Consider the following 15700-nt stretch of genomic DNA (forward strand, 5'->3'; position numbering starts at 1 on the left):
TGTAATGTTTTTTTGGTCTTCAAATCAAACTCAGGACAAATAGGTTTGGCACATGAAAATTTTAAACTACCATATCTCAGAGACAAAAGATGCATTGTCATCACTTTTGTGACAGTTATGTTTAAAGATCAATATTTAAATACCATTAAATTGACTTTTTGAAATATACTCAACAAGCAGGTCAAAATTGCTGTCAAACGTGGGTTCCCTTCTTTTTGCACTACCCTGCAGTTTTATTTCATTTTTGGGGGAGGGTATTTCTAATTTGTTTGGTAATATATTTTATCCACATTAGAAAACTATGTGTAATATAATTTTGTATGCAAGGAAATGAAATTTCTGCACATGATTTGCCTGTTTATGTTTTAACAAGTCAGAAATCAGATTTAATATGTATATAATGCTTTGAATGGGCAGCAAGTTTATAAAATAACTTTTGTATATATATGTGTATAACTTTTTGGTATACAAGTCTGTTCTTCAATCGCTAAGTACTTTTCAAAAATTAAATTCAGTGATGCCAGTGTGAAGGATACCTTCGTCTTACCGCTTGAGATCAGGACAATTATAGCTTACTCTAATTTATTTCGGGGATACTTTTAAAAATATTTAAACTGCCCGAATTGCCACATTTTATGTAAAAATAAATTCTCCCTGAAATATGGGGACGAATATTATAGCCAAAACGGAGCATGAAATTTTAAGATCAAAGAAGACAATTCGGCTAGTGATGCATGGAATATATTTTTTAAATTGGATGGTTGATGATTTATCGTATTCATTTATGAAGATTTGAAATTATCTATTTCCTAAAGGTACTTAACAAGTTTGTAAGTTTTGCAAAGGTAATGCTACATATAAAGTTTTGGGATATGGACAATGAAAGTTGATATTGTCAAATCTAAAATTGTTACTGCTTGAATGTAAATCTTGGAAACCAATGGTTGCCAACTTGCCATAGAAATGAGAACATTTTTTTTTTATTTGCTCAGCTTGGAAGTAGAGTGGAGGAACAAAAACACTGGAAAATAAAATAATTCTGTTGAAATGAAATCAGTTTTCTGAATTGTCTCCCTCATTATCTATCGTTTGATGAAAAGAATCTGTAACAATTATTTTTACATTTTATCTGCTGATGTAACCCCGCCCCCCCCCCCGGAATTAAGTCGCAATGGTGTTTGTGTTTGTTTTTGTGTGTGTTGTGGGAGTCGTTTTTAGTTTGTTGTGTTGTTTGTTTGGGGTTGTTTTTGGCACCCTAACTTTGCAAAATGCATCCCCAGTCCCCACACCCTCGGTTCATTCCGCCCTCAGCGGTACGCAACCATCTTTCTTGACTGGCCGTTTTATCAGTCTGTCGCCCTCTAGCGGTGCGGTCTGTGCGTGAAGTGCCGACTCGGAGTTTTCATTTGCCTACAAATTTATTGAACGGTTTCTGTCACAGTTTTTTTTAAACAGGGAATGAACTCCAGACATTCCATAAGTCAGAATATTATCGAAACTAATCAAAAAAATTCAATAATTGTGTTTTTTCTCTTTTTATCAAACATAACAAAGGAATGCAAGATCCAAACTATGTTATGTCATGGAGGGTTATGTTAAGAGAGTAAAATATTTAAGACAAGTGTTAAAATGTGTTGACAAGGTTTCTCATTGTCAGAGCACTATCTAGTTTCTTATAAAAAAAATTACACCATACAAAATTGGAAGAAAATGAATGTGTTCTTTTGTCAAATTGCTCTGGAAGGGAGTTGATCCCCTACTAACAGCGGCACAGCATGTGTTGACCGCATCATTTGTAAAGGGGTGTTTTTAGAAAATATTTTTAGTACGCCTTTTAGAATTATTATTTGAATTACAAAATATTGTTTTAATATTTTTAAATTGGTACAAACAAAATGTAGTATTCATAAATGTATCACACATTTCAATTGTGTTTATTCGTGTAATGATGGTATATAAATGCCTTCGCGATATTTCCGTATCACCCCGCTTGAAAAATGGCTTAGCCCAACTTAATCAACCTGTACATTTTCAATCGATGCATGTGTGAATGCGCTATGCGCAGCTAGCTAGCTAGCGCCACATAGAAATTTTGTACACAGAAGAAAATAACCTACTCTAGCTCTGGATCTTGAGTAAAAAAAAAATCAGACTTTTTTACTCCGGAATTCAGCGGTCATTTCCCACCATTCCAATGCCTTGAAGTCAGGAAGACTACCCCACACGCTTTTCCAGTTATCTACCGGATTGTTCTGGGCGTATGTGACCACATCTTCTGGCGGAATTAAGTCTGAAATTCTGAGGAAAATTCTCGTCAGTTTTGTTGTTTGTTCCCCACGTCGTACGGAGCGGCAGTGTGATCGTCTGCCGCTCGCACCGGTACGGGTACCGTGGTTCGTGACGTGCTTTCGGCCTGATTCAATCACCATTGGACAATACACACAAAACTCGCTGGGGAATTCGTACGACTCGCTTCGCATCATGGCGCTTTCCCTGGATTTTATCCTCTCGGTGGGGACGATTTTGACTGTGTTTTCGGGATTTTCGACTGCCCTTTCTGGACAAAATGGATGTGCCGATGTCAGAGACGCTTATCAGAATAAGGGATTTAGTACAAATGAAGTCCCGGATTTTGCAGTTTCGGGTAAGAATGCTTGGATTTGGATAGGAAATACATGTACAAACATATTTTTTTCATTTTTGGGGAATGTTTTGATGAATGGAATAGCGTCCTCGAAGTGCACTGCTTAGCAACACACGGGTAGACAGTAGAATTAAAACCCCACAATTTTGAACGTGAAGAAATGTTATATTTTATTTTAATGTGAAATTACATGTTTTCCATGTAATTTTGAGAGGGTCACTTAATTCAAAATATTTTAAGTTAAATAAAAAAAGGGGACAGAGTCTAAAATCCAGCATGTGTCCAACAGACGCCGCATATCTGTGGTTGTGCACAAAGTCTATGTATGGAGAGTGAACCTGGAGAGTCAAGTGCATTTTCAAAGTACGCCTTCATTCTAATAAAATCGGAAATGCTTGTCAGTCCGAGATTCATGTCTCTTCAACATTTTTGCAATGACTTTAATACCTTCATTGAGATACCTTCCATTGAGATAATATATAATGAAAAAAGTGGCATCTGAATGCAACATTCTTAAAAAAGAAGAAGTAACCATGGTAACTTGTGTACTAAGTACATGTACTATAACTAAACTAACTACAATAGAACACAAAAAGTAAATTTGTTAGGTTATACCATGGGTTATACTGTAGTGTTACTAAGTGTTAGGGCCTTCCCTGCTTAAACTTCCTACAATGATCAAGTTTTGATAATTGTATGAATTTTACCCAATAATTCAATATTCAGAGCATTGTTTCAAAAATTAACTGCATACCAAGTTGAAATATAAAACAAAATTTGGCAGTAAAATCTGGTTCAACATTGCAAAAGTTGCAGTGACGGAATGTTATTCATGTGGTTGAATTCTTTAATTTTTGTAACCAAAAAAAAAATAGCTTCAACTTTTATCAGACTATTTTATTATTAATTTGATCATGAACTAACAATTTATATTTGTCGACGTAGAACAGCATTGGGTATTTATATTGATAAAGATGTAGTTTGAGTGTCTACATGTGTGTACACATAGAGAAAGACTTTTTAGTGAGAGTTTAGCCCATCATCTAGCCCTGATATTATAGGGTGGTTTGAGTTGCAGAGCATGTGCACGAGTGTAATTTCATGTTTCTGCAATGTTTCCACGGATCCACCGCAGCATTCCATGTCCATAACGTGTGTGATGTCACCTCTCAGGCATGCAACTTTTCCTCGGATCAGCTGATTTCCTCTTTTTTTACTTCCCATGTGTGCCATTGACAATAGACAAATACTGTACAAAGTCTGGGAAAAATTTGAATTTCCTCTTTTTTTTGTGATTTCCCAGTTGCATGCCTGACCTCTGCATTGGAATGCCTACCAGGAATAAAAACCACATGGGAGACAATTGCTTTTAATTGACATGTCTCAGATAAGGAAACCATGTGGGCTTTCGTCTGTTCTTTGCGACATACTAACAGGAAAAGGCATGGCAATGGCATAACAATCACAGTTGCACTCTTCATCAACAACTGGTAAAGTCTTAAATCTGTAGCGATGCTATTTTGAGTAATCTAACCCCCTAAAAGTTCATTTGGAGTACAGTACCACATACTACAAAGTACTACAAAAATTATGTGCGCAGGTACCCAAATACTAGAAAATACTATGTGCTGTGCTCACTTATGCTAAAGTACTGCATACTACAGTTTACTACTAGTAGTATTTTGTAGCGTCAGGTGCGGTTAGGGTTAAAGAACAGCAAATAGGTGATGGGATCGTGCCTTTGATGGTACAAGCATGGCATTTGGCACACAGTCAAAGTATGTCCTAAGACAGACATTTGGCTATATCAGTATATGGCCATCACACAAATTGTGTCCGTTGAAAAAATATAGGTAGAATGACAAGCAATGGCAGCCATCTTGATCTGAAAATTGCTTGTTATTCTATTTTTTGAAAGGACAAATCTGCGATAGCCCTGTAGCCAAATATCTTTCTTAAGACATTCTCTGACTGTGTGCCAAATGCCACGCTTCTATCATCAAAGGCACAATTTCCCTAAATATTTCCCCTATCTGCCCCACTATCACTATTATTAGTTTTGTTTTCCCTTTCATTTGTGCCCTTCCTGTTTTGTTTGTGTATATTTGTAGCCTTATTCAAGTTGGGCTACTTTCTCATGCAGCCTAAACCAATATTGACTTTGTTGTGGAATGCAGTTAACGCACTGATTAGATGACATCAAAATATGCCTAATGACCGCCGTCTTCTTGATGGAATTAACAAATTCTTCAAACCATTAAACCAGATGTAATGTCTTCATCTGGTGAATAAGATTACAACGTTTTGTATTGAAAGACAATTTTTTTTCGTCATTCATACCATGGAGGAAGGAATTAACCTTCCTCCATGTTCATACCTTCCGGTAGGTGTAGTTTCTGTATTTATTATTCACTCTGGCATTGCGGTCATGCTTATTCGGTTGCATGATGAGCGATGAATAATTCCCATCCATTGACCAATTTCCCAATATTTATGGAAGATGAGTACATTACATGAAGCCCGCCTAGCTCTCAAATGATGATTCTAAGAATGGTACTTTGATGAAGTCATGGTAATCCTCCGAGCAGATTTATTTTCCTGTGGGATGAAGGGCACACGACGACCTTTGAACTTTGACCTGTAGGTGATTGACTCGCTGTGCACACAAACAGAATGTCAGCTTGGGCATTGTTCAAACATGACCCATAGGACATGAGGTGTTTGTTTAATCTGCTAATCTACAGAACGCAAATATGACTTGGAATGCCAGCATTTCAGGCTTTACTATTAATGGTCAACTTGAGCCTGAGGCTTTGTCCATATTTGAACTCTTTGGGTAAACAATATTTTCCAGTAAAAGATGATTAGAATTATATACTGACAACTGTATGCATCTTCTGCCTTGTAAGTTGTATGCGTAACAAATCTCAAGTCCCATCCAAAGCAGTTGCATTTTTTAAGAAGTAAATATAGGAAGAGCTAACATTATTTATCCAGAACTTAGGAATTTAGTCATCATGTGCACACTGCACCTTTATGCTACACCACACTTCATAATAATTTTGCCTATGGGAGCGTTTTAGTGACAGCATACTGCATTATGATGGGTTGAAGGAAGCTCAGCTCAAATTAAATTCCAGGCTTTCCAGCCACAGTCGGCCAGCCAACAGCGCCGTAGTCATGCACACGATATTGCCCAGGTTTTACCATCTTATAAGACACTCTCTGGCTCTGCCTGATTCGTGCCCAGGAGAATAGGAGGCGCTATTGTGAGTCAGGTTTGCAACAGTTTTTAAAAGCCCAAATGTTCATGTTTTTGTGTTGATTACTCTTTTACTCAAGCGTCAATAATGCTTATGGATGGGTGCCACATTTGTGGAATTGGCGTACAAAGAATTTGAGATCAATAGACTGTTACCTTCACATTGTTATTGCTCAAAACTGGGTCCTAAAAAAAAATCTATATTACTGCTTCCAACAAATAATTGCTTGCAATTTAACATGTGACAAAGCTTGAAACAAGGGATGTTAGTTGTAAAATAATACTCATTACAATTGTATACATTCTGCAGAAAATCTTACATGTAGGCCTACAATTTCAGATGTATCAAATTATTTGCTAGAGCATTTAGTCAGAAAAGCTAAGCTAAAGGTACAAGAAGGATCACTCGGTGAATTTGACCTATATAAGAAATTTTGAAGAGTTGTGAGATGTTATTTCTGTTCAAGACTGTCAACAAAAACTTGTTTTTGCTCAATTTTTGTTTCCATCAAGCCCAAGAAATTCAAGGAAGCTGCTTTCAACTTGATGATTCAGGCATGTTAGACAGCTGAATTATAAGCGGACACACAAAAATGTTCCTGCGAGATTAGATAAACACACTAAGTATTTACATTGAGTATACCCCTTCCTAGTACTCCACAAAAGGAGTGCTAACCGCAGATAATGGGCCCCAGTGATGACAAACAAGTCAAGAATTAACACCTCATAATTGCACACAGCTCATAGGCTGAAGAGCAAGCTAATGAAGCATTGATTAACATGACATTGCATAACAGGAAGAGCGCTGCTATCTGGTTGAAGCATACTTGTGATCATAGCGAAAACAAAGTTGGCCCTGTCACCTATATTTCTGTGCAGGCTTACCACAGACTGTGCATCTGATAAAGAGACAAATCACTCAGTAGGAGGTATTATTGGGACTACGTCTTTCACCAAAAAGTTTGATTATTCGAGAAACTTGAGAGTAGAAAGTCACATAGGTATCGCTAGCAAGGCATACTTCAGGAGTCAAAAATGTGTAAGATGGTTTCAAACTTTCACCATCTCTCATCATTTTTTACACAAAACTATGGATACAAGAGCCTCATCTTTATATGGACATGTACAGTTTACATGTACCGGTATTTACTCTGGCATTTAATCTGATGAGCCAGCTTCTTCTTTTTTTCTTCACATTTTATTTGGAATTTCAGTTGCACAAAATGTTGAGTCAGTCTTCTCATAGTGTTCCTTGCTCTATGGTCTTCTGTAAGGATGTATAACGTGCATTTGTCAAGAAGTGTTCCCCCATCCTTCACATTCTCTGTTGAAAAAAGTGAGATTAAACAGGGAGGCTGTCCAGAGACTAACTAGCTTGCTAACAATTTTCCCAGTGAGTGACACATTCATTATTCATCCTCCTGCAGTTCACCCTAACCAAAAGAGAAACAGTTTAATTACTTCCCAAACACTAATCCCTTGCCTAATCCCCTCAGCCCCCTGTTGGCCACCCATGGCAACCCCCTTTCGCCCCATGTTGTGCACCCTCTTGCAAAAAAAGATGCTTATTAGGATCTGAATACTGTTGTAACTGCCCTAAGGGCAGATGCACAATGCCCCTGCTAAGTAGTTTAGGAATTCCAATCCTCTTTTCCTTTGATCCCTCCCCTCTAAAAAAAAAGGGGGGGGGGGTGGTTGTTACAAAGAAGATCCTGTGAATCACCAAAGCCTAGTCTGCACCTGTATTCATGTTGTAAGCGGAAACGCTTTTATAGCATTTTTCAGCTATTGCATTTGGCCAAGGTGAGAATGTTTTCTGGAAAGTAGTTAGGAGATGGAGTAATCAATTAAAGGATTTTTTTTCTAAAGGGAAGGGAGGATGTGGTTTCTTAATACAGGGTTTGTTTTGTACTTGTTGTATGCTTTTGTTTTCCTGTGATTTTGTGGAGGTCGATCACCTAATAACACCATGAACTCGTCATGTGAAGGGGAGGGGGTTGGTCAGGGTCAAAGTGGGGTGGAGGGACATGATAGTGTGGCGTGATGGGGTGGGCCGACACCAGTCTAATTCCCCTTATTTGGTAGTGTTTACTTGTAATTTCTTGGCAAGGAAGTCAGGTCGTGTCAGCGGACAATGTCTCGTGGTTTTGGCGGGAGTGGCCGCCAATCGGAGCGCGCTCGCTGTTGCTGGGCGGGGCGAGGCAGGCCGTGACCGCAGTTGCGATCTGTGTTTCCCGTACCCGCGTATGCGTGATTGGTGTTACCGGGCAGAGGTGAAGGGTTGGCGGCCAATCACGGCGTGATTGGGCGTGGCCCCGCTACCCTTGCCGTGGTACTTGAGCGCATGGTCGGCCGGGCGTGAATCAGTTCAGTTAGTTCAGTTGCGTGGTTCAGTTGGTTCAGTTGCGTAGTTCAGTTGCGTGAGTTGCGTAAGTTGTTCCTCAGTTCTGTGTATGGAGCGGGTTCAGTAGTAGTGTACGAGTGAAATTGCCATTGTCCGTGACGAAGCTAGCGTTTGCTTTGGCGAGGCCGTGTGTGGTGCAGTGTACCGGTGTTGACGCTGTTTCGGCCTGACTTCTCGTACCGTGGTTGAGCGATTGTACGGAGCGCAGAGCCCCGTGGTGTGACCCAGTTAGCCTGGTAGGACCGAATTGCTTTATCGTGTAATTCAGTGCATTTTTGTACCATTGTTGCAGTTGAGTGTTTGACTTACAGAGTAGGGTGACTAAGTACAGGCATAAGGATTGTTGTCGTGGGTTCACAGAGACGTGCGATAACATAGAGGGTCGACCCAGAGGTTGACATAGAGGCCTGGGAGGAATAGTCACAGGTAGTCAATAACTGTACTCGGTCAAGTTTATTGTCACACGGGTTTTGTCGTGTACTGATCAGCTCAGGCGCTCAAACTTATACAATCATAACAATCCAACGATAATAACCTTATAAATCAAGAGTTCCCAATCAAGTCAGAATTGTCCGTGATTAAATAAACCAATCATTTCCTTTCCACAAAGAGAATTGTGTATCCCAGTGTCCAATATTTCTGCAGTTTCTTCGTCTGTTTGTTCTGTTCTGTACTAGAGTAACAGGGCCTGGTAATCAGTATCCAACTGGGCGGTATATTTCCACCAAAACGAGCTTGCATCCCTGGGCCTAGAGGCTGCTCGAAAACTTCCCTAGGTTCGAGGCAGAAAACATAGTTTGGGGTTAGGGGAACTTCCACCTCAGTCGGTGATTGCCTTCCCTGACCTCTGGTTTCAATTGACCTCGGGAGATTCCGCCACAAATGGTGTCAGAAGTGGGATAGTTGGTGCTGATTAAAGAGTTGGCCAGTAGAAACAAATTGCGTCTTGTTCTAGAAATCAAGCAGGATTTTGAGTACAGTGATTTCTGTGGTTGAAGAGTAATCATAGAAAGAGACAAACATGAGTCAAGAGAATACTTCGAGTATTGAGAGTGAACTGCAGAAGCTGAGATTAGATGCTCAATTTTTGCAATGGGAGAAAGAGTTGATGGCTAAGAAATTAGAAGCCATGAGAGCCAATTATGAGGAACCTTCCCCGGTGGGAAGTATAGACAAAAAGAGCCAAGAACAGGGGCCAGTGCGGATCGATTCGGAAATCGAGTTCCAGATGCCAAGAGAGAGTTCTGGTTATTTTTCCCAGGGAGGGGCGAGTCCCTCGGTGACCGCACGGTCGCCTGAAGTTGAACTTGGACCGAGGATGGGAAAAAGAGTGAAGTTTGGGGAAAGTACACCCCTTAGGAGTAGTGGTGTAGGAAGTACCCGACCAGAGATTTTAACGGGGAGCAGTGCAATAGAGGAGCTCCAGTCCTTTCTGTTGAGCACGGATAGCACTGTAGAGAACCCGAGTAGGGGAGAAACAGTTTCTCCTGAGAAAGTAAATAGAGATTTGCTGAGTTTCGCCCCGAGTTCAGTGGGCACAGGTGCCAACAGTTTGGCAGGTAGTTTAAAGACCTCAGCAGGGCCCTTAACGCCGACAAGTGAGCCCAAAGTAGTGGCAGAGAAAGAGAGGAGTGTCGAGCGGCCAATTAGTAGACGGCCAAATATCACTCCTGATAGATACAATGGCAAGGTGCTATGGAAAGAGTATTTCAGGCACTTCGAGTCTTGCCGGTTGGTGAATCAGTGGAGCGAAGAGCAAGCGGCTAAATATTTGGTGGCTAGTTTGCAAGGCAATGCCCTAAGATTGTTGGGTGATGTTCCCACTGAAAAGACACAGTCCTACAGTGGGCTGTTGAAGTTGTTAGAACAGAGATTTGGCTCAGGCCGCCAGAGTGAAAATTACCTTGTCGAGTTGCGGCATCGCCGACAAGGCCCAAAAGAGTCATTGCAAGAGTTAGGCCAAGCCATACAAGAGTTGACGGTTAAAGCGTACCCTGACATACAGGAAGAGTCACGTGACCGGTTGGCTAAGAACCATTTTCTAGATGCGGTCGAAAGTAGGTCAACTCGGGAGGGCATAAACAGGGCTCGTCCTGAAAATTTAGATGAGGCCATTCGAGCTGCAATAGAAACAGAGAATTTCGAAAAAGTCGAGCAACAGAGAATGCTCGATGGAAAGCCTCCGAGGTTGGCTAGAGTGTTAGATACCGGGGTGGAACAGAGGATCCACGAATTGGAGAATGGAATGAAAAGTTTGGCTGGACTGTTAACAGAGTTAACGAAACAAATCCAGGAAAAGAGTGACCTAGTGGGGAAACCTGCTGACCAGAAGTCACAAAAGAGTGAGCAAAGTGTTAGGAAATGCTTCAATTGTGGGGAGCGAGGTCACTTTGCGCGAGAGTGCAAGAAACCAAAGAAGAGTAGTCCAAAGCGTGATGGCTGGAAGTGTTTCAATTGCGGAGAGCACGGCCACATTGCCAGAGACTGTAACAGACCCTCAGGGGGAGAGCCTGGGGCAGGAAAAGTCGAGCCAGCTGCTCGAGGGGCCCGTAGGCACCTCGGAAGTGCTAGAGGGGCAAAGAGACGATGGAGAGATTGCAAGGGGGCCATAGGAGAGAAGCGGCGAAAGTATGAGGAGGGAAAGGTAATTACGTTACCGAACCCAAAGAGTGATGCCCGCTTTGGTTTGTTTGTAGAGGGTGTAGTGAGAAAAACAAAGTGCCAATTTTTGGTTGACACTGGTGCCACAGATACATTAATTAGTAGTACAGTGTATTATGAGATACCCAAGGAACAGAGACCAGTCTTAGAGTCAGAAAATGTGAAAGTGAGACAGGTGGATGGAAGTTCCCTGTCGGTGTTAGGAGTCGCCTGGGTCGAAGTTCAAGTTGGACGAACAACGCACCCAGTCAGGGCGATTTTTACAGAGATGAAGTATCCCGGAATTCTGGGGATGGATTTCTTGTTGCCCACAGGGGGTAACTTGGATTTCCACACCAAAGAGTGGAGAATAAATGGCGAGAGAATTAAATGCACTAGTAGTGCTGGAGAGCCATTTGTTGGGAGAGTGGTAATTGCTGAAGCAACCGTGATTCCATCTGGTTCTGAGGCAGTAGTGCCTGGCACTATTGCTCACAGAGGAAAAGAGTGGGCTGGCCCAGCCATAGTGGAACCGCTAGAGGGGGGCGGAGATTTAGCCCAGAAAGGCTTGGTGTTAGCCAGGTCACTAGTGGAGTCAGGGAACCAAATTGTTCCGTTGCGGCTGTTCAACCCAGGAAAAGAGAAAAGAGTGGCGCGAAAAGGGACCACTGTGGGATTAATTTCCACCGTGGACCCTGAGACAATAAGAGGTGAGGCACATGAGTCTGAAGAAGCAAAGGAGGGCTTGCCCCCATATTTGCAAGACTTGTATGCAAGGAGTAGAAACCATGTAGAGACCAACTATCATGGTCAAGTTAAGGAGTGCTTGATAGAGTTTCAGGATGTTTTCTCCAGCAGTGAGCAGGATATTGGTGCAACTGATGCCGTGAGGCATCACATTGATACTGGAGAAGCGAGACCAATAAAAGAGAGACCGAGACGACACCCCGACTGTGTCCAGAGAGAGATACAGAGACAGGTCATTGACCTGGAGAAAAGAGGTGTGATAGAACCCTCGGATAGTCCGTGGGCAGCAAATGTAGTGTTGGTAAACAAGAAAGATGGTACCAAGCGTTTCTGTATCGACTACAGAAAGTTAAACGCGGTAACCATCAAAGACGCGTATCCGGTACCTCGCATTGACGAGACTCTCGATGCGTTAGGAGGTGCCAAGTGGTTTTCAACACTTGATTTGGCCTCTGGATATTGGCAGGTCGCCTTGGATGACGACGCCAGCCAGAAGTCATCATTTGTTGTTAGAAATGGTTTGTACAGATGGAAATGTATGCCATTTGGGCTCTGTAATGCCCCGGCTACATTTGAAAGACTAATGGAGAAGGTGATGGCAGGACTCCAATGGGAAATCCTGTTGATCTACCTGGATGACATTATTGTCTATGGTAGAACAGTCACAGAGATGATAGATAGGCTCAGGCTTGTGTTCAATAGATTGAGGAATGCAGGACTGAAGTTAAAGCCAAGCAAATGCCATTTGTTTGAAGAGTCAGTGGCCTATTTAGGGCACATAGTGTCATCCGAAGGCGTGGCCACGGATCCAAAGAAAGTTGAGGCGGTAGCCAAGTGGCCTGTTCCCAAGAGCGTGAAGGATGTAAGGAGCTTTCTTGGCCTTGCATCCTATTACAGAAAGTTCATTCAAGGTTTTGCAGAGATAGCCAGTCCTTTGCATGCCTTGACAGAGAAGTCAAGGGAGTTTGAGTGGAGCGAATCATGCCAAAGTGCGTTTGATGACCTCAAGAGTAGACTTCAAAGAGCCCCCATTTTGTCCTACCCCATTCCAGAGGGAGACTTCATCCTCGATACTGACGCAAGTGGCGACGGTATCGGAGCGGTGTTGTCCCAAATACAAGAGGGAGAAGAGAAAGTGTTGGCGTATGCCAGCCGTAAGTTAACCAGACCAGAGCGAAACTACTGCGTCACACGCAGGGAGTTATTGGCAGTAGTAGTGTACTTAAAGAACTTCAAACAGTTCTTGTACGGTAGGAAAGTCACTGTCAGAACCGACCATAGTGCGTTGAGATGGATCCTTAATTTTAAGAATCCGGAAGGACAGATGGCGAGATGGCTTGAGGTGATTTCAGAGTATGACATAGAAGTACAGCATAGAGCTGGAAAGAAGCACGGCAACGCGGACGGGTTGTCTAGGCAACCCTGTAGACAATGTGGTCGAGAGGAAGTGACGTCACAAGAGGACAAGACATTGGTTAGAGGCATAGAGGCCAAACCAAGTGTCCCACTAGAGGCTGTAAGGAAAGCCCAGTTAGAAGATGAGACGATACGTTGGGCCTTAGAGGCCAAGGAAGAGAGCAAAGATCGTCCGGAGTGGGTAGAGATTTCCCACTTGACGGCGGCCCATAAGACGTATTGGTCCTACTGGGACCAGTTGAGTGTGAGAGAGAAGGTGTTGCATAAAAGGTGGGAGTCTGATGACGGTAGAGTCGTGATATGGTTACTAGTGTTGCCACAGAGTTTGAGGAAAGAAACCCTGAGGGAGGTGCACGGTGGACTGCTTAGTGGTCATTTGGGCATAAAGAAAACCCTTGCCAAAGTAAAGAGAAGATATTTTTGGCCAGGTATGTCCGCAGATGTTCGCTCCTTCATAAGGGGTTGTGACCTCTGTGCAAGAAGAAAGTCCCCTGCGAAGAAAGGGATTGCACCCTTGCAACAATATAGAGTGGGAGTGCCTGTAGAGAGAGTGGCCATAGATTTGCTCGGGCCACTACCCAAAACGGAGAGTGGGAACCAGTGGATTCTCGTAGTGGGTGATTACTGTACAAAATGGATGGAGGCCTATCCATTGCCTGACGCAACGGCGGGCACAGTAGCACTCAAACTGGTGCAAGAGTTCGTGTGTAGATTTGGAGTACCACAAGAACTCCATTCTGATCAGGGCACCAATTTTGAGTCAGAAGTCTTCACAGAAATGTGCAAGGTCTTAGGAATCACAAAGACAAGAACGACAGCATACAATCCTAAATCGGATGGTATGGTCGAACGGTTTAATAAGACACTAGTAAACATGGTGGCTGTGCTGATTGACCCACAGAAGAGGCATAGAGACTGGGATAGATTCCTCCCTTATGCAACCTTTGCGTATAGATGCACCCCACAAGACTCCACAGGGGAGTCCCCCAATATAATGATGTTGGGGCGAGAAGTCAGTATACCAGTTGACCTGGTCACCGGTAGTCCAGAGACAGGGTTTGACACTCGGACAGACTTTGCAGAAGAGTTGCGAAGAAATTTGCAGAGTGCACATCAGAGGGCTAGAGACTGTCTAGGGAAAAACTCCCAAAGACAGAAGAGAAACTATGACAGAAGAGCCACCCATAAAGGGTTGAAAGAAGGAGAGTTTGCCTGGCTACACAACCCGGCTAAGAAGAAACAGTTGTCCCCTAAATTGCAGTTGAGATGGGAGGGACCGTGGCTGATAGTTAGGAGATTGTCAGATGTGACCTTCCGAATACAGATACGGAAAGGGGGAAAAATGAAAGTGGTGCATTCTGACAGACTGAAGCCATACCAGGGTGAGAAACTGGTACCCTGGAGTCACTCTCCAAAAGCATGTGAAGAAGCTCCTCAGATTGATAAAGCAGGAGAAAACCCTCGAGTCGAAGTGACAGAAGAGACTCCTCATGTTGAGGAAACAGAGAAAACAGAGCAAATAGAGCAAAAAGAACCGGAAATAGAAGCTCCGGTAGAAAATGGGGATGTTCAGATAGAGGTTGACCCCATCAGAGTGCCAGAGAGGACCAGTATGTCTCGGAGGAACCCGAGGAGAGAGCACCGCCTGCCTGTAAGATACCGATAGAGTGGCAGACTTTGATCTATGCCATCCCTAGAAGAGATGACCACCTCCCCCTCCCGAAGTGGTCGTGACTCACCTCCGTTGAAGATGAGGAGACTCGTCACAATCCGAGTAAGGACGACCACCGAAGTGATCTACCGCAACAGGGTCGTTAAGAGAAACGACGAGGTCATCGAGCATCTGCGAGAGACAGAGCTGGACGCTGCACTGGATGATCCTCAGGAAGACGGGACCCAACTAGCAAGTCCTTAGGGCCAGTTAAAGTTTATCTAGTGTTAGTAGTTGTTTTTAGTTTTAACAGTTAAAAGAAGTTTTGTCGGTGCTATTTAGTGTGTAAAAGAGAAGTTATTTTATCTTTAAAGTTTTAAAATCGGTGATTATTGCCTTCATCTTGTTTGAAAAGAAATCCGTCCATTTGTTAAAATGATTCCCAGTTAATTTTGGATACTATTCGAGTTTAAGTGTGATTTTCCATCTGTCTTATCCCTAAAATTATCTGCATAAATTGTAATCTGTTGATACAAAACATTTCCTTGTATAAAAAGAAAAACAATCAGGAAAAGTGCTTTCATCTTTGCCGAGGATTCATGATTTCTAAATAAATTGTAAGGTTCAAATTCATTGTAAGGAAAACTTTACCATGTATAAGCTAAGTTTTGTATAAAGAAAAACAAAGACTTAGTTTTGTGTAAAGAAAAACATAACATTAGTTTTGTGTAAAGGAAAACATAAGTTTAGTTTTGTATAAAGAGAAATCATAAGTTTAGTTTTCTATAACGAAAACATAAGAGTGAATTTTACGTGAAGTTTAAAAAGCTTGTGCATATTTAATTAGCTAGACTGGTGCCGGTCACCCATCTCGTGACTGGGTTCGAGCTGGTTTGGACTGGGACAGTCCAAGCTCTGCTCGGGCCTGTGTGGCGT

At 42.4% G+C, this 15700-nt stretch overlaps 1 protein-coding gene across 1 annotated transcript in view; it reads left to right on the forward strand.

Annotated features, from left to right (window-relative positions):
- Positions 1-2035: 2035 nt before the first annotated feature.
- Positions 2036-15700, forward strand: part of LOC119723421 (glypican-6-like) — a 63984-nt gene continuing 50319 nt past the window's right edge. The window contains exon 1 of the mRNA XM_038194041.1: positions 2036-2644. Coding sequence (XP_038049969.1) covers positions 2482-2644 — 163 coding nt within the window. The 5' untranslated portion in view covers positions 2036-2481. The remainder of the gene's footprint in view (positions 2645-15700) is intronic.

The sequence above is a fragment of the Patiria miniata genome, unplaced genomic scaffold, assembly GCF_015706575.1.
Source record: "Patiria miniata isolate m_02_andy unplaced genomic scaffold, ASM1570657v1 HiC_scaffold_17, whole genome shotgun sequence".
Lineage (NCBI taxonomy): Eukaryota > Metazoa > Echinodermata > Asteroidea > Valvatida > Asterinidae > Patiria > Patiria miniata.